Here is an 18,705-nt window from a genome sequence, read left to right on the forward strand (position 1 = left end):
TTGTTTAAAAAATAAGTAACAGATTTTTCTATTATAAATAAATGCAGCTGAAATAAATGTTTCAGCTGCATTATCACACCATAATAGCATATATTTGAAAATGAAAAGAACCCATGCACTGTTTAGTGTTATTTATAACCTTTCCCAAGAATGTACACATAAAAAATGTATATGCATATATTTAAGATGATTTAAGATGATCTTCAAGAAACTTACGAGTATTTGTTTTCTGTAGCCCTAAAAGGAAATCGGGTCTTTTGAAGGTGCCACCGCCTGACTCGGTGGAGGAGATGAACCCTGAAAACCCAGCATGTGTGTACGAGACACTTTCCTCAGAGAAAACCAATCAGGACAGTTGCTGCCTGATGGAGAAACCAGGTGACACAGGAGAGGAAACCCACCTTAACCTCACCTCGACCCGCCCACTCCCCTCCACGCAGACCAGTCCGCTGCATCTCGGAGCGAGTGAGCAGGAGGCTACTGTACAAAAGCTGTCTGTTTTAGAGAAAGATGTTCAGGAGCTGCAGAAGCTTCTCGGTCGAGACACAAAAAAGTCTCGAGGCAGCAAGGCAGCCCCAGCGAGCAGAGAGGTCGGCTGCCAGATGGAAATGACTGAGGTCGGTAGAGTTTACATCCAACATCTAAGGTTCATTATTTTGATGATAAGTTACAAAACTCAATAGGAATCGAAAGTTATATTGAAAGTGTTTTTACTGTGTCTGGAGTAGTTTGTGGTTCGTTCATTGTAAAATACCCAACGACATGATTTAGTTTGAATGATTCTTGAAGCAGCCTCCCTCACACTGTTCAGGTTAGCCCCCATAAACAGATCAGGGGACCTGCTCATTTTATTTCACCCTTGAGAATATCAAACTGAATTGAGCGTCGACTAAAACATTCAAATATGAGAGGATAGAAATGCTTTATTCTTAATTTATTAGAATTATTCTTCTAAATAGGCTTCTCTCCTTCCTCTGAACCAAAGCTCTGCCTCATCCAGCCGCCCGGCCCTCATGCTGCCGGTCCAGGGTCACGGAGCGGTGCCTGGACTGAGGGAGCAGCACGAGCAGAGCAAACTCAGGAAGGAGAAGCTCAGAGCAGGGCGAGGGAGGATGACTGCGAGCCCTGTAAAGACAGCAGGTGTGTATGTCCTGCACAGACAAACACATCAAGCTTTTTGAGGCCTTTAACATGCTCAAATTCCACCCAAATTTGCAGAAAATTTGAAAGTGGCGAAAATGGAGGTGTCACCTGTGTAATTTGAGAGCTGCTTCTTTAGATAAGCTGTACAACTTCTGATTATGCAATTTAGTGTTGTATTACTGTTTGTTGCTTTTTAATAATTTCTAAAGCAATAATCTCACACAGCATTCACTCCACTCTTTTCAGTTCAGATCTTTATTGACCCTCAACAACAGAAATAAAAACTCTCCGTGGCAAAGCACCGTGGAAACACACAAAAAACATGAACATTTCCCAATGTGTTCACATTTTAGAATATAGGACTAGATGGGGTATATCACTTGTACGTTTTATGATTTATTCATTTTTGTGGCTGAGGGGTAGAGTGGTCGGCTGCTCGATCCCCAGTCTGACCTGAATGCCGAAGTGTCCTTGGGCAAGATGCTGAACCCCGAATGGAATAACAAAGTGCTGCGAATAGATACACTGTATGAATGTGTGTGTGAATGGGTGAATGTAAAACTGTACTGTAAAGAGCTTTGAGTGGTCATCAAGACTAGAAAAGCTCTATATAAATACAAAACCATTTACCATTTGGTCACCAGCAGTTGTGTTGTTGAAATCTTCGATAAGTGTAAAAAGCTTTACCCCTGAGTTGAGAACCTTTTCTACCATGTTTTCCTGAACGCATCATGAGACGGGGGGCAGCAGTTTTTCAGTCTGTCCAGCAGAGGCCGCTGTTACCTGGAGATCCCTGCAGGAGATTTATCCTCAAGAACAAAACAACTGATTAACTTTGTTCAAGCAAATTCAAACATTCTGATGAGAATCTAGTTTCAGGATCAGACTTTAAAAACCAGCTGGGATCCAAGTCAGACATTAAAATAAATCAACGTATTTAAGTAGATACATGTAAATGTTCATGTAACGTATGTTTGGCATCTTTCTCGTTGTTCTTCTTTTTTAAGCAGTGGTCCATCACCGGGCTTTATCATATAAAAGTGGATGATGCGAATCTGCGAGAAAGCTCGTTGGTTCTGAGTGAAGTTCACAGCGGTTTGTTATCTCTCTTATAAAGGTCACTGTTTGAGACGTTACTCTTTGACCTCGATCTTGCAGGTGGTCTGGATGTCCCTGAAGGTGGAGCAGTCGAAGACGGCCGTGATCGTCTTCTTTCCCGTCTTGTAGGGATAAAAGAAGATGTTGATACGGAACTGTTGTTTTGGTGCCAGGTCCAGGAGCCTGTGAGAGACGCAGAGGACCATGAGGAGTTCTACATTTACAGCAGCAGCGTTTATTAGCAGCATTAAACTGGAAAACCTTTCAATATGGCAACTAAAGCTGAGTCGATCATTAAAACTCTCTTTTAAAATGTGTTGGTTTTACATTTGCTTCATTTGCTTCATCAGCTGCGAGTTTAACGTTTGACAACATTAAGTTCTTTTGTTGTTTTTCATATCTTATTTTTTATTTTTATTAGTCCTGATGATATATAGAGAAATTTGAAATTAGTAATAAATGTATAATATATAGAGAAATCTGAATTTTTGTGTCGATTAATAATTGAAGCACGTGAAAACAAATAAAGCTTTTTTTTATTGCTCCAGGAATTTTCTTTGTGATTTCACTGTAAATAGAAATAAATGAGGTCGTCATTTAGTGCTTTAGTTACGTCTGATGAAGATTATTGTTACTTTATCATTTTATCACAGATTAGCTGCAGGATTCAAGCCAATGTTTGATCATTTATATAAAACAACTTTACACACACACACACACACACACACACACACACACACACACACACACACACACACACTCACACATACACAAAAGCACACACACACATACACACACACACACACACACACACACACACACACACACACACACCTACCTGCAGTCCTCCTCCTTTTTAAAAACTCCACTTCCAGACAGAGTCAGTGTGCATCCCGTCAGCATCTCGTCTGCCGGGTTCTCCTACTCCACTGGTTTCTTGTTGCAGTCTGGTCGTACTGGAAACCTGGAACACCTGGGACGGACAGTTCTGGAGAAGATTCAAAGTTGATCCACACAAAGAAAACGTAAGAGTTTTTTTTTAAACACTTCCAGGATCCAGAAGAAGATTCACCTTCCCCAGGCTGCATGGTCTCCTCCTTCACCTCGGACTGGATGTTCCCGGCCGAGGAGCTGTTGTAGCTCATGGCCTGGACGCTGATGTTGATGGACAGCAGCCTGGAGAAGGTGGACTTGCTGTGCAGCAACAGCTTCATGCTCTTGTCCTTCCCGTTCATTGGTTCGGACAACTGCAACAAATGAACTACAAATAAGTCACTGTGTCTGAACCTTGTCCTCTCACTACCGGGGTCCCTCAAGGTTCTGTCCAGGGTCCTCTCCTCTTCTCTTTGTACACCAACTCTCTCGGCTCTGTCATTCACTCACATGGTTTTTCCTACCATAGCTATGCTGATGACACCCAACTATTCCTGTCCTTTCTCCGATCAGAAACCGAGGCAGCAGCACGAATCTCTGCTTGTCTTACAGACAACTCTCAGTGGATGTCTCAACACCACCTGAAGATCAACCTTGACAAGACTGAACTACTTTCCTTCCAGGGAAAGACTCTCCCAAACAAGACCTGACTATTAACTTTGACAACTCTGTGTTAACCCCCACTCTGACGGCTAGGAACCTGGGCGTAACACTGGATAGCCAACTCTCCCTTACTGCCAACATTACTGCAACAACACGGTCCTGTAGATTCATGCTGTACAATATCAGGAGATTACGCCCCCTTCTATCTCAGAAGGCGGTGTAGGTTCTGGTCCAGGCTCTGGTCATCTCACGCCTACACTACTGTAACTCTCTCCTGGCAGAAGGTCCCTTTGACTAAAGGATGAAAACCACACTCAGCAGGTACATTGGGCTTCATGTTATTAAATACCATACACTGAGGGTGTGGTGTCTCCTTGATTCACCTCAGTGAACCTGCTGAGCCCAGAACAATCAACATTATTTTGGATGCTGACATTTACATATACTTTGATTTTTACCTCCAATGAGGAAGCTACGCCCCTGTCCATTTGTGTGTTGGTTTGTTGGTTTGTTTAAAAGTTTGTTGGTTGTTTAATCTCCCTCCATTAAGTTTAGACAATCACTAAACTTAAGGGAGGAATGTGGTATGAGTTTAACAATCTGTTAACACTCGATACGTGCAAATTAAACTGATAACAGATCATGATACTAACACTACAGTTTTCAACTTGTGGCAGATGATTATATTTTTGATTTAGTCGACACATTGAGCTGTGGAAAATAACTGAAATTTGACGATTAAAATCACATTATATATGTTTATGATGAACTCTTTAGAAACAGGACACTGGTGAACAAACCCATAAAGTTGTTTCATCTCTAAATACTTTACTGTACCAGTATTTACACTTAGGTCAGATTTGGGAGCCTGGCAACTTTAAAAATCATGACTGTACAGGGTTGTTTGACTTGGACACACACATTAAGCAACATGGAGATAAAAGAGTAATGAGGGCCTTGTGTGAATCTCATGAACATGATGCTGCTTGCCTACGAGCCACTTCCTGATTAGAAGAATCTACAATATACTCTCAGAAGTGGAAATAACCAAATATCATATGTTTCAGTGTCTTAGGAGGAAATCCGTATTTAGACCATCGTCCTAAAAATGTGAGGTCATTGTTGGAAACATTGTCTGTTCCTATAATGGGTTCAAGCTTATTTCCACAGAAAGAATTGATGTGAGTTGATCTCTGGGTTCTCGTCTTTGTTTCGTAGACTCGTCGGTCTATAACTGCGGTTAAACTTCAGCTATTAAGCATGTTTCCAAAAGTGTAATACAGCTAAAATAACCCTTGAATTTCAGCTAAACTTCTTTCTTTTCTTATTATTATTCTGAATAGTTTCACACTTTCACACACTTTCAAAGCAAGTGAAGATACGACGTGAGACTTCCTGTTCTTGGCTGCGTAGCCTAAAATGAAGCTTCCTGTCAATGGGCGTTAAGGTGAAGGCAGCCTCTTTTCAATGTGACTTGCACTCGCTCGACTTGAAACCAGAGGCGAGGTTCAGGGTTTGGGGAACAAGACGAAGAAGGAGAGGAAGAAGCGGCAACTGATGAGACAGAAAACATATGTTGAGAACTTACTTCTCTCTTAGGGTCGTGTTAAGAATTTTAATTAAGCTTTGATCAGGCGTCTTGAGATCTGCCGGTCGGTCCCCTCTAGGATTGTGCTGTGTGGTCGTGGCAGGAACACGCCCTGACTCCTGGATATGGCAGGTCTCCGTGGTGTCAAGATCCTGCTGCTCTGGGCTGGAATCATTGGTTTGGCCAAATGTAAGTTATCGTCTGTAATGTAATAGTAACGTTGAGTCCTGGCACGTGTCATGAAAGTATTAAAATCTAGGGGAAAAAATCTGTAAATTACGTAAAACAAGCTCACGAACTTGAAACGTCAGCACTCTAACTGTAAAACAACTGAGGACAGGAATGACAGACATACTGTACCTCAAGTCTTTGAGTTTGTGCAACTTCACGTTTCTTCAACTTTCCAAACCTAAGAACACGAAACAGAACAAGTGTTTGTGTGTGTGTGTGTGTGTGTGTGTGTGTGTGTGTGTGTGTGTGTGTGTGTGTGTGTGCATGTATGTGTGTGTGTGTGTGTGCATGTATGTGTGTGTGTGTGTGTGTGTGTGCGTGTATGCATGTGTGTGTGTGCGTGTATGTGTGTGTGTATGCACGTGTGTGTGTGCGTGTGTGTGTGTGTGTGTGTGTGTGTGTGGTGGTTTGTAAGTTTGGTTGGGGGGGTTGCTGGACAGATATGACATGAGTTTTTGGTGGGGTGTCTCTGCAAGCTCTTCACTTCAACCCCAGTGGCTGTGTGTTTGTGTGTGCATGTGCATGCGTAAATGACTTCGGAATGCTTGGAGAGGAAAAACACGTTGTACGATTAGAGCAGATTGTGGTTGTGATTAAACTTTGTTTCACACGCTGCCCTGAAGACACAGAAAAAGAAAGAACCAAAAGACAGAGAAAGCTTCACTTTTGGTTAAGAGGTTGACAATGAAACGTAAAAACTTCATAAAGAGGAAGTTACAGTGGCCTTTTTTTTTCTGTCCAGGTCTATGGAAGCCCAACGCACTTCAAATTAAGAAACACAACTTCATCAATTTGAAGGACACAACACAATTTAATACAGACAGCGCGGCAAATAGGGAAAAAATGACACCGGGAAAAAGTGATGAACCTGTCTGTAGGTCAATGCTTTGCCACGTTACTGAAGTCTGCTACTCATCAGTGGTGAGACAGCTTCACAAAGCATTGAACTGTTTCCGGTAAATAAATGAAACGTAATACATGTGGAGTGTGGTAGAAACTAGTCATGGCTTATATGAAAACCATAATCCAAATAAAACAAAGGTGGAAGTGGTCAAGTCAAAGTTGTTCGGGTAAAGCGAGCAGTCGCTTGTGAAAAATACCCCTAAAATTGGCTGTTAAAATGAGGGTCTTGGCTACTTGAAGTGTTAGACATCAGGTGCTTGGAGCCTCCAAACAGGAAGAACACACCTGTACCATCACACCTCAAATAGACAAGACTCTAATATTCAATCAGCAACACTTTCAGCAGGTTTGTGTTATTCGTTCAAACGCTTGTCTGACACATCCCAGCCACCGTAGTTAAGCATCATATCAGGTAAGACTGTTGGCAGTCAAGTGAAGGTGACCTCCATCGTGCTCTCCTTCCTGCAGACAATGCTCCCACTGCCTCACCTACAACCAGCGACACAAAAGTCCCTCCGTCCCTGACCTCACCTGAAGTCACCTGGCTCAACACCACAGTGGATAACACCACCCGAGGTTGAAATTTTCTCTTTCAACACATGAGAGTGTGATGAAAATATGTATTAATGTGAGTTCAGACAGCAGACAGTGACAGCAGCACTTGTTACTGTGAGTTGTATCTGCTCCAAGTGACTCAGAGATTGAAGACATTTTGTCATAGTTACAACTGATTATTTCACAGATGTTGCTTGATCATGTAGTGATGATTTGTTTTTCTCTTTTCTCCTTGAAGTGCGTCGCTCTACAGCTCCACCGCTAGAGTGTGAGTATCAGTTCATGAAATCATATATTCTCTAGAACAGGAGTCTTCAACGATTTTCAGGCCAAGGACCCCCAAACTGGGGAGAGATGGAGCAGGGACCCCCTATTATACATTGTATAAAATTGTGTTTTATATTAAACTGGGCCTAGTGCCATATATAGACATAGCTACCCTGTTATTGTGCATTCAATACTAAGCTATTCATATATTACAAAGGTTCATATATTCATGTTTTTAATTTAAACATTGCAAGGTGCAAAGTACAGGGTGGCCATGCCACTATCATTTATAAGCATACATCTCGCATACAAAACTGAGCTATTAAAATAATTCACAGATTCATGTTTAATGTTCATATTTTTTTTTTTATCTATATTGTATGTAAAGCACTTTTATGTGAATTTCTAGAAAACAGTGATTCATAATTTATCAAAAATACTAATGATAAAAAGTCAAATGTAACCTCCTTGGTAGAGGTGATCATATTGTTATTATCTGGTGTCTGTGTTTTTCTATGACTCGTTTTATTTTAATTCTGTTGATTTTGTCTGCAGGTAATTACACTGTAAAACCCATCAAGTTTGGCTTCCAGATTAACATCACAAGCTCTGCAGTTAACCCTGTTCCTACCTCCATAATGATTCATGAAGAAGGGAAACCACAGATTGAAGCAAGAGCCTCAGCTCCTCATTCCAATCGAAGTTCATCCCATGAAATCAAACAGCTGAAGCCCTGCACTAAATATGAGCTCAATGTGACACTTGACGATAAAGACCGACCAACGCCCTGCGAATGCATGACTGTAAATGATCCCATTACAGATCCAATAAGTGAGTTAGAAGAATTTATGTTGGTTAAATTAATGTTTCAAATTAAAAGATAGTACTGTGTGTAAAACAAGCAGATATTTGTTAATCCCTCGTGTATTTCAGTGAAAGAGGACATTGAAGATGCCAACTGCAGCTCTACCAGCAGCAAATCCGTGTGTTACCGAACTGGATGGGACATCAGCTCTTTACAAACGACTCCAGATATGATCCCAGATCTGCAATGTGGCAACAACACCGTCTGTTTCAAACCTGGTTCTGATGACATTTGCTCTATTATGACTTTCAACTTCAGTTCGAAAACTGCACCAGCACTTCCTTTCAGCTCAACAGACACATCAAAATTCGCGGTATGCGTAACAGTTTGTACTGTTATTTTGAAATGCATTTCCTTTAGAACTTATTTCCTCATGTTTTATGTCTGCTCTTCTTTTTCCACAGATTTTTTAGATGTCAAAAATATAAATCAAACTGCTCCAACACATTTCCTGTAGAATTTAAAGCAGAATTACCTCCAAACTGCAACCTCTCCATTGATTACACCTGTCATGGTAAGTGGAAGGTCTTTGTGTGTCTGCAACATTATATATAGATTTACATTGAAAGAGGTGATGACATTAATTTACTAAGTGACCTACATTTTTCTAAGATTCTTAATTACTCACGAAAACATCAACGCAAAAAAATGAGTGTGAAAATAAATATAATGTATTGTTCTGAACTCCTTTATGAACACATCAAACAGTGGTTTCCTACAAGTGAATTTACATTAATGAATATGGAATTTATCCCATTATAATTATTATATGATAGTATAATAATATTAATAACATAATCAATGTGTCTTAAAGTTTTCTATCCTCGTCGAGGCCACTACCCATGGTTTGACAGATTCAATGAGACTAAGAATCTATCTCAGCTGGAGCCTTTCATGGACTACGAGTGTATCGGTCTCATCAAGGACAAGAACAATGTCAACGTATACAACACAACTGAAGTTAAAGTCCGGATCGACTGTGGTATGTAGACGCTCACTGGACGACAGCTTCTGTCCTCAGACACTGGGGAGGGAACGACTGTGATGTCAGTTCTCAGGTTTGTGTTCCACATGTCTAACTTGTCCCAGCAGATCTCAAAATAGTCTTCACAAATACAAGCACCACCAACACATCCTCTCAGCTGACTTGGACCACGACCAGTAACAGATGTAAAAACGTGATTCAGAATCTTCCGAAGCTTTCGTTCCTCTGCCGCTGTGGAGATTCATCCCAACGTGTAAGGTGTAAGTGAAATAGATTACTTCCCTCATGCTTTTATTCTTCCTTGTTTCTTTTCTTCACTTCTGAAGATGCTGGAGATGGTTTCACTCATTCGTTGAAGTATAGAAATGTAATGTGGACATTTCGATCATTTACATTGCTCCACGCTAAAATTTACATTCTGCCAATGTGAAAAACATTTCAACCGTGAGTTGCCTGACTGAAATAGTTTAAGCTTCCAGGGCTGCATTGATGATATGAAATGATTAGTGGAAAATGTTTTTACTTAATGGGAAACTTGACCCCCCCCCAAAAAAGCAGAAACCAAAGTGCTGTTTTATGTTGCTATAATTTTGTATCTGTTATCTAAAACATAAACTAACATCTTCTGAAAAGGTCTCCTAGGTTTCAAACAGCCTTCAGGAGGAACCTGCAACATTACTGATCTGAGGTCATACAGGGACTACACCTGCTGGGTCCAACCCACCTACAACAGACGGGATGTGGGGACCCGTTTTTCTGTTCAACAGAAAACTCAGATTGGAGGTCAGTGACAAACAGAATGAAACCAGTTGATCTTTTTGTAGCACAACTAGAACGGCACTCAGTGGAACTAATATCTGACCAACAGACTTCTTAGGAAACCACATTTAAATTCACTAGATCTGGATTCTTATTTGGATCTGCACCAAAATAAATAAAAGTCCTTTATTTCACTTCATTATACTGTTAAGTGTTGAATATAACTTTTTTTGAGGACACATACAGTGTTGTAACCGTTTATTCTTGAATTTCTTATAGTACCAGAGGATGTACGTATTCTGAACCTGGAGGTCAAAGACCGTAATACGATCATTGTGAAATGCCGTCCTGGAAAATACTTCAATGGACCTGAGGGAGTATTCAAAGCACAACTTGTTGATGGCAGTAGCATTGTGCAGAAAAATTGGACAAAATGTGAATTTGAATTCAAGAACCTGAAGTACTCTACGAGCTACACAGTGAAGGTTTGAGTCATCCTTCTTTTTACCGTCACTGTTTTAATCCTGATTTTTCTTCTAATGCTTTTAAAAGATTCTCCATCTTTCCAGGTGACTGCTGCCAACAGTCGGTTTGAGAGCAACCCCGTCACAGAGCAAATTTCTACTGAATGTATGTTCCATTTCAATCAATGCCTCCATTTATATCATGTTGCTTCATTAAAGCAGAGATTTCTCTTTTTACACATCTAATTCTATGCATTATGTTAATGCTGTTCTTCATTAATCTCATTTTACAGATGACAGAGTTGGAATTGCTTTTCACGTCTTCTACATCCTCCTCACATCTGTGGCTCTGCTGGTGGTCGTCTACAAGATCTATGACTTGAGGCGCGGAAAGTCCGAGTGAGAATGATTCTGCATAAATCTTACATCAGTGTTTCTGTCAGATTGCCTCAGGGTTTTGTTTTTATCATTTTATTTATTTAAGATGAATAAACCTGCAGATTTTGTTCCACTGATAAGAAAATATCTTCTTATTTACGTTACAAGAATAGTTCTATCACCGCACTTCACACAGGAACATCATCAGTGGAACTCTGCTCTGGATTTAACATCATCTAATTAGGGCCCGAGACAGTGAGGCCCTATTGAAATATTAAGGATTATACATTTTTTGTTCAGGCAAATGAATTGGCTTTTTGAGTGCTGTTTTAACATGCTCAAATTCTTTCCAAAATTTTCAGAAAACTAAAAAGTGGTGAAAATGTAGGTGTCACCGGTCTATTTTGAGATCTGCTTTTTTAGATAAGCTGTACAACTACTGATTATGCGATGTAGTGTTGTATTACTGTTTTTTTTTTTTTTTTTATAATTTCGAAAGCAATAATCTGACACAGCATTCAATCAACTCTTTTCAGTTCGGATCTTTATTGACCCTCAACAATATAAAGAAAAACTCCTTGTGGAAAAGCACCATGGAAACACACAAAAAACATGAACCTTTCCTATTGTGTTCACATTTTAGAATATAGGACAAGATAGTGAATGTCCCTTGTACGTTTGAAGATTTATTCATTTTATTTGGTCACCAGCAGTTGTGTTTTTGTCTTGACTTGGGCCCTGAAATCTTCGATAGGAGACAGCCTGCTTCACCCCTGAGTGTAAACCCTTTTATACCATGTGTTCCTGAACGCATCATGAGACGTGGAGCCGCAGTTGTTGGGTTTCTATTTTAGAGAATGAAGAGTTTGTTTTCAGTCTGTCCAGCAGAGGCCGCTGTTACCTGGAGATCCCGGCAGGAGATTTATCCTCAAGAACAAAACAACTGAATAACTTTGTTCAAGCAAATTCAAACATTTTGATGAGAATCTAGTTTCAGGATCAGACTTTAAAAACCAGCTGGGATCCAAGTCAGACCTTAAAAGAAATCAACGAATTTAAGTAGATACATGTAAATGTTCATGTGTCGTATGTTTGGCATCTTTCTCGTTGTTCTTCTTTTTTAAGCAGTGGTCCATCTCCAGGCTTTATCATATAAAAGTGGATAATGCAAAGCTGCGAGAAAGCTCGTTGGTTCTGAGTGAAGTTCACAGCGGTTTGTTATCTCTCTTATAAAGGTCACTGTTTGAGACGTTACTCTTTGACCTCGATCTTGCAGGTGGTCTGGATGTCCCTGAAGGTGGAGCAGTCGAAGACGGCCGTGATCGTCTTCTTTCCCGTCTTGTAGGGATAAAAGAAGATGTTGATACGGAACTGTTGTTATGGTGCCAGGTCCGGGAGCCTGTGAGAGACGCAGAGGACCATGAGGAGTTCTACATTTACAGCAGCAGCGTTTATTAGCAGCATTAAACTGGAAAACCTTTCAATATTACAACTAAAGCTGAGAGTCGATCAACAAAACTCATTTAAAATGTGCTGGTTTTACATTTGCTTCATTTGCTTCATCAACTGCGATTTTAACGTTTGACAACATTAACTTCTTTTGTTGTTTTTCATATCTTATTTTTTATTTTTATTAGTCCTGATCAGGGCTGGACTGGGAGAACAAAACGGCCCGGGCATTTTTTGGCTCAGACCGGCCCACATAATTAGCGGAGCACATCTGCCATTAAATTGACGTAACTTATGTCTTCTAAATGTACAAAACGTTCTGGCCTAGTGGAAAAGGTGCACAATTTAACTAAAAAAAACTCTCTTTCAGGTACCAAAAAAACACCAGGAAATGTGCAGTGACTTCACACTCAATTGTTTATTTAATATGAATCTATAAATTTGTCATGATAGCTGGCAGAAAACCTGGACGTTGAGAGAAGAGAGCCCCTGGCAGCTGCCGATGAACTGGCCTTATCTGCTCTCTTCAGTCCAATCAGCTCCTTGGACAGAGAGAGAGAGGGGGGGGGGCACATACCCACTCTGATGTTAGGCACATACAACATCAGATTTTTAACGCTTTTATGTCGTGGTAATGTGGATATGTTTACTCACTTGGTGCATAGCCTTGTCTGCGCTCTTCAGTTCCAATCAGCTCTTTGGGCACACACACTACAGTCAGTTAGCTGTCTTCCTCTAAGCAGGCTGTTTATGTCAGATTTTGAGCAGTTTAGAAAATAAGCTTCAGCACAAGCTCTATGTGCCATGCTTTTTTCATGCTCTTCTGCTCTCTGGTGAGCATGTCTCCAGTCAGACATTCCAGTAATGAATACACTGTTATCAGAGGGCTTGCTAAAGGCCAAGCATACAAAACAAAATAAAGCAGGACGTTGATCACAGTATGTCAGCCACTTCCTGCTTGTACCTCCTTTGTTTGTGAAGACCTTTCCTATTGTGTTTGGAGCATCTTGCTTTGGATGGTGGTTCAAAAAAGTTTGCAGTGTAGCACGGTCTGGACGGCAAAAGTAGTCAACATCTGCCTGGCAAATTAAAAGAAGGCCAGTAGGTCTAAACGAGTCACAGAAAGTAAGCGCCAGAATAAAGTAGTCCAACAATAGGCCATGTGATTGAATATCCAGTAGGAATAAGTAAAACAAAAATGTTCTTGAAAAATTAGCCAAATATGAGCTATCTAAAAAGATTAAATTGGCTCAACAACAGATAAGGCACATTAACTTTGCCAGTCATCACCAGTCAACCCCAACCCATATTTCCACACACCCATATGACTATATGGCACCAGCCTGGCTATCAGTCCACCCCAACCCCTTTTATTCCCTCCCACCCATAACACACTGGATTATGATAAATGGGGAGACCAGCCTACTTCAGCTTCTTGTTGAAGCCAGACACCTTTTAACTTTCACCAGCTTGTCGATGTCGGGGGATAGTTTCTGAGCAGCGGCTATTTTCATAACTTCATTCAGATGTCCGTGCGTCGTCTCCTCACTCCGCACATCAACACTCGTGTTCTCCCTCCGCTTCCTCATTAACCCCTGAGCCACCAACAACCAGCCAATGAGAGCCCGTCATTCCACACAGCCCCACAGCCATTTGTCAAGAACTGTCACATGTCCCACCGCGACCCATTCACTGACCCTCTGGACATCTTAGTACTTTTTTTTTTTTTTTTTTTAAATCAAATACTAAAAAATATTCGACCCTTATCACCCGCGGGCCGGATGTGACATACAGTCGGGCCGGATCCGGCCCGCGGGCCGCCACCCCGGCATCCCTGGTGTAATGCCATAGTAGTGTAATACTACGTGGTAATAAAAACTTTCCAACGACTATTATTACAGCATTCCACCTGTGAACGGCTTGTATCGTGGGGCTATGCTGTGTGCTTGCTTATCCGTCAGGCATGATAGCGTGCAGCATGACTACTCATCTAGCATTTTCATTAGCATATTAGCATAGCCGTTTGTCACATCTATTACGCATCATTTTCATATCGCTGCGGCTGGCTAAATTCAAATCCATCATCTAAACGTATTATCCTTATGTTAAAAGCTGCTTACCTGGTGCACCGGCAGCGGCTCACTCAGTCCATGAGCCTCGGGTTCGGACTCATCATCTCCTCCTCCCTGTTCATGGCTAATACTACCGTCACCCCCTTCCACCATCTGTGCTGTCTCCATGGGTGGATCGCTACAGCTAGCCTCCTCGCCCTGTCCACTGGTGCTGGTGGTGCTTGATTCACCTGAGGTGGAGGGGGCTCCCGAAGCACCTCCACTGAACATGTCAGTTATTTTAGCACATTTTCCGGCGTCTGCGGCTAGATTTTTGAGCCTTTTGGCCCTGAGCTTTTCAGCTCCACCTTTACGCTTTGGTTTGTCCATTGCCGTCTACCACTCTCGCGCGCATAGCTAAATACAGGAAGGGGTGGGGCGTAATAATTGGTTCTGTCTCAGATGGCGCACTTGTGCACTTGACTTCAGCAGGCACCGTTTCAATGCGTATGGCGGCGTATTGGTTAGGTTACCCACCGAATAGTGCCGAAGTGACATCTGAGACACAAATTTAGTACCCCCCCCCCCCCCCCACATGCATGGGCCGAGGGCCGTCAACATGACATCGTGGGCCGCCGGTCAGTTTATTTATTTTTAATTTAAAAAAAAAAAAAAAAAAAAAACCCGGGGGCGGCCATCGGCCCTCGAGGGACGTCGGCCCAGCGGGAAAATGCCCGGTATGCCCGATTGCCAGTCCAGCCCTGGTCCTGATGATATATAGAGAAATTTGAAATTAGTAATGAATGTATAATATATAGAGAAATCTGAATTTTTGTGTCGATTAATAATTGAAGCACGTGAAAACAAATAAAGCTTTTTTTTAATGCTCCAGGAATTTTCTTTGTGATTTCACTGTAAATAGAAATAAATGAGGTCGTCATTTAGTGCTTTAGTTATGTCGGATGATGATTATTGTTACTTTATAATTTTATCACAGATTAGCTGCAGGATTCAAGCCAATGTTTGATCATTTATATAAAACAACATTACACACAAACACACACACACACACACACACACACACACACACACACACCAACCTGCAGTCCTCCTCCTTTTTAAATATTCCACTTCCAGACAGAGTCAGTGTGCATCCCGTCAGCGTTTCGTCTGCCGGGTTCTTGAAAATCAATACTCCACTGGTTTCTTGTTGCAGTCTGGTCGTACTGGAAACCTGGAACACACACATTTGAACTTTTTAACATGTTGTTCGAATGCGCCCGACAGAACCTGCACGTCTGAGATGATTTACAGAAACAGCAAGGTTTTTTGATGCACTGACTGTTAAGGTGAAAGGAGGATCCGTCAGCACAATGTCATTCTCAGCCAGGTAGACTTGCTCCGGCTTGTATTTGTCATTGACCATGGCTGTGACCTTCATGCTGTCACACTCCACCATGAGCTTGTGATAGGCCGAGAACGGGACCAGGATGGGGACGGACAGTTCTGGGGGAGATTCAAAGTTGGTTCACACAAAGAAAACGTAAGAGTTTTTTTTTAAACACTTCCAGGATCCAGAAGAAGATTCACCTGTCCCAGGCTGCATGGTCTCCTCCTTCACCTCTGACTGGATGTTCCCGGCCGAGGATCCGTTGTAGCTCATGGCCTGGACGCTGATGTTGATGGACAGCAGCCTGGAGGAAGTGGACTTGCTGTGAAGCAACAGCTTCATGCTCACGTCCTTCCCGTTCATTGGTTTGGACAACTGCAACAAATGAAGTAGGAATAAGACACGGAAGCAGGTTTATGTTCCATCACACATTGGATATGAAAACTTTAGCTTTACAGAATAAACAACCTGGAAAGATTTGCATTAATGTTTATATTGTCTATTAAAAAGCTGATGTTTATTTCCAGGTTATATATTTTTATTAAGATTATAGTTTAAATGTTGACTATCAAGACTTGATTGAAAGTTTTGATAACAGAAGAATTAGTCAGTTTCTAAAGCTCTAGAAAAACTTGCAGTTTCAGTTCACGTATATATTTTTTCCAGACTCATATTAGGTCACTGTGACCTTCGACCTCCGACCTCTATATTTGACCTCCAAATTTGAATAAATTGCCTCATGGCATTTCCTGAGCTATCGTATTCACAATAAAGGGACAGAAGGACAGACAACCTGAAAACATCCTTCCCAGCTTCTGTGACGTACCTCCTCAAATCGCATGGACACATCGGAGGGCGGAGCAATGACCTCTGGGACGACCTCACCTGCTCCTCCCGAGGTATTGATCACCGCCTCGTTCCCCTCCGTCTCTTCGCCTGCTCCTCCCCTCTGATTCTCTGCTCCTGTGTCATTCTCCATTGCCGTCTGGGCTTAATAATTATACTAGACTAAGCAAGACTGTTTATTTGATTATGTGTGGTGTTTATAAGTTTGATATATGCTGTGATATTGTAGTTATAAGTCAAATGAAAGTTACTGCTAGTTAGGCTTGCCACAGGCTTCCTCTCTGACTCTCTCATTATCTGTTTAACATCAACACAGAAACACGCATACCACTTCCCCTAGTTAAACCTTCCCCCGCTATCGGTCGTAGAGCAACCTCAGAAGAAGAAGGGGGGGGGGGGCTGCTATTTTAGGGGCCATTTTAAAAAGAAACGCATCTTAATCTTAATCTTAATCTTAATCTTAAAAGCCCACAGGAAGGTGTGACTCTTTTGGCAAGCCACCATTTTGAGAACCCTCCTAGTTTACATACACACACACACTCACATACACACCTTTGTTAGTTAGTACGTAAGTAATTTGTGTTTTTATTAGAGCTGTGAAAAATAACGCGTTAACGCGTTATGATTAAATTACAGGATTAATTCGTTTTTTTTTTTAACGCATTTAACGCATGCGCAGAAGGACCTTCCAATTCCGCCGCCTCTGCACTAGTCGCCGCTCTAATGCAGTCAGACGGCAGCTGCCATTAAAACAAACAAACAACATCAGAGCTGCCAACTCTCACGCTTCCGCCGTGTGACACACGCTTTTGCATGTTTTCACACGCACTCACGCCACACATCCAATTTCTCACGCCAAAAAAAACCTGGATCTTTGAAGTGAAGCGCATGACTAAATCTATTTTAACTTGTTGACGAGACGAGACGAAAATGTTGGTGGTTGACTAAGTCACGATCATTTTTTAAAAACATCATCGTATCAGGCCGTCATGAAGTACCAGGAGCGGGCGAGTGTGTGTGTGTGTGTGTGTGTGTGCCCCAGATAGCGCACCGGTCCCGAGGCTCCGCCCCCCGCCCCGCGCACTCGCTCAGAGACACAAGACCAGAGCTCGTTCACGTGAAGGAGCTGGTCACTGACTCACCGGCTGCTCAGTGGAAACAGTGAAAACACAGAGTTTCTCTGGTCTCAGCTGATCAGAGCTCAGCGTCTTGATCAGAGCAGAAGCTGCAGTTGGTTTCTACCGAGCTGCAGTTTCTGTGTCCGCCTCCAGCCTGACCTGCTCTCACTTTTCGTTTAAATATTTCGCCAACTAAAATATATATTTTTAAGCTATTAGGCTGCAGCTATATGTTTTTATTTATTTAAAAATAGGGTACTTCTTATTTCATACATTTTCCACAAATACGGGGAGGACTCAAATAACCCTACAAAGGTCTGTGTTTAATTTATTTCAAAGTAGGCCGACACTTGCCTGTGTATTTTCTTCTCTTCATAAGCGTTTGGTTTTTCCTTTGTTGTAACAGGTAAAAATATCAATCAAATGTCAACAGTTTTCTTTATTGTTGTTCGATAATTTCATAAATGCAACAAACCATAGTTTAGTATAGTATAACTTTATATAAAACTTTATTAGCTTTGTTATCAAATATGTTTTGCGGCTCCAGACAAATTTTATTTTGGGGAAGAGGGTCCATTGTGTTGCTTAAAAAGGCTACTGTTTAAGCACTTTATTTGTTGCACTTTTTTGTCTGATGGAAAGTGTGGTGGGAGGCGAACATAAATCATTAACTGCTCTTAAGAATACAATTATTTAAAATATAGGTTAGGTTTCAGTTCAGAATTAGTTGAAAACCATTGTAATCAAAATGTCAATCAACCTACCTTGGTCAAATCTTAAACAAAGGTCTATTAATTAGGCTATATTGTGGTCATTGAGGCACAACAATAGTTTTCTGGTTGAATGTTCAGCTCAAGGCTAGAAGGCCCTACAAGTCATGATCAGAGGAACATGAATCAGAAGAAGTTCAGGTATTGCACATCTTTAGCATACCACCCAAAAATCCACTAGAATGCAGGAAACAACATCTACTTAAACCAACATTTCCTGGGGGTGGACCTTCAGCTATGTCTTTGCGTCACAGAATGTAACCAATGTTGTCCATCTCCAGTCGGCCGCTCCTATCAACGACTTCGGGC

The 18,705-nt window shown here is 41.5% G+C and overlaps 2 protein-coding genes and 1 long non-coding RNA gene across 5 annotated transcripts in view; 1 reads left to right on the forward strand and 2 right to left on the reverse strand.

Annotated features, from left to right (window-relative positions):
• Positions 1-18,705, forward strand: part of LOC128449458 (receptor-type tyrosine-protein phosphatase C) — a 101,730-nt gene that overhangs the window by 8,963 nt on the left and 74,062 nt on the right. The window contains exons 14-16 of one of the 3 annotated variants that reach the window (XM_053432661.1): positions 236-617; positions 986-1,140; positions 2,302-2,786. The exons of the other annotated variants lie outside the window; for them this stretch is intronic. Of the exons in view, the coding sequence (XP_053288636.1) occupies positions 236-617; positions 986-1,140; positions 2,302-2,320 (556 nt within the window). The 3' untranslated portion in view covers positions 2,321-2,786. Of the gene's footprint in view, positions 1-235; positions 618-985; positions 1,141-2,301; positions 2,787-18,705 lie in introns of those variants that run through there. 3 annotated transcript variants of the gene reach the window in all.
• LOC128449564 (protein-glutamine gamma-glutamyltransferase 5-like) lies at positions 11,331-16,788 on the reverse strand. Its single transcript, XM_053432809.1, has 5 exons — positions 16,489-16,788; positions 15,863-16,037; positions 15,615-15,778; positions 15,373-15,506; positions 11,331-12,171 (listed from the first exon to the last, which is right to left on the reverse strand). The coding sequence occupies exons 1-5, from the start codon at positions 16,639-16,641 to the stop codon at positions 12,150-12,152; spliced, it is 648 nt and encodes a 215-aa protein (XP_053288784.1). The 5' UTR covers positions 16,642-16,788; the 3' UTR covers positions 11,331-12,149.
• LOC128449606 (uncharacterized) lies at positions 12,711-14,654 on the reverse strand. The gene is made up of 3 exons (XR_008339890.1): positions 14,342-14,654; positions 12,876-12,917; positions 12,711-12,763 (listed from the first exon to the last, which is right to left on the reverse strand). It is a non-coding gene; the product is annotated as an uncharacterized LOC128449606 (long non-coding RNA).

The sequence above is a fragment of the Pleuronectes platessa genome, chromosome 2 (assembly GCF_947347685.1).
Source record: "Pleuronectes platessa chromosome 2, fPlePla1.1, whole genome shotgun sequence".
NCBI classification, from domain to species: Eukaryota; Metazoa; Chordata; class Actinopteri; order Pleuronectiformes; family Pleuronectidae; genus Pleuronectes; species Pleuronectes platessa.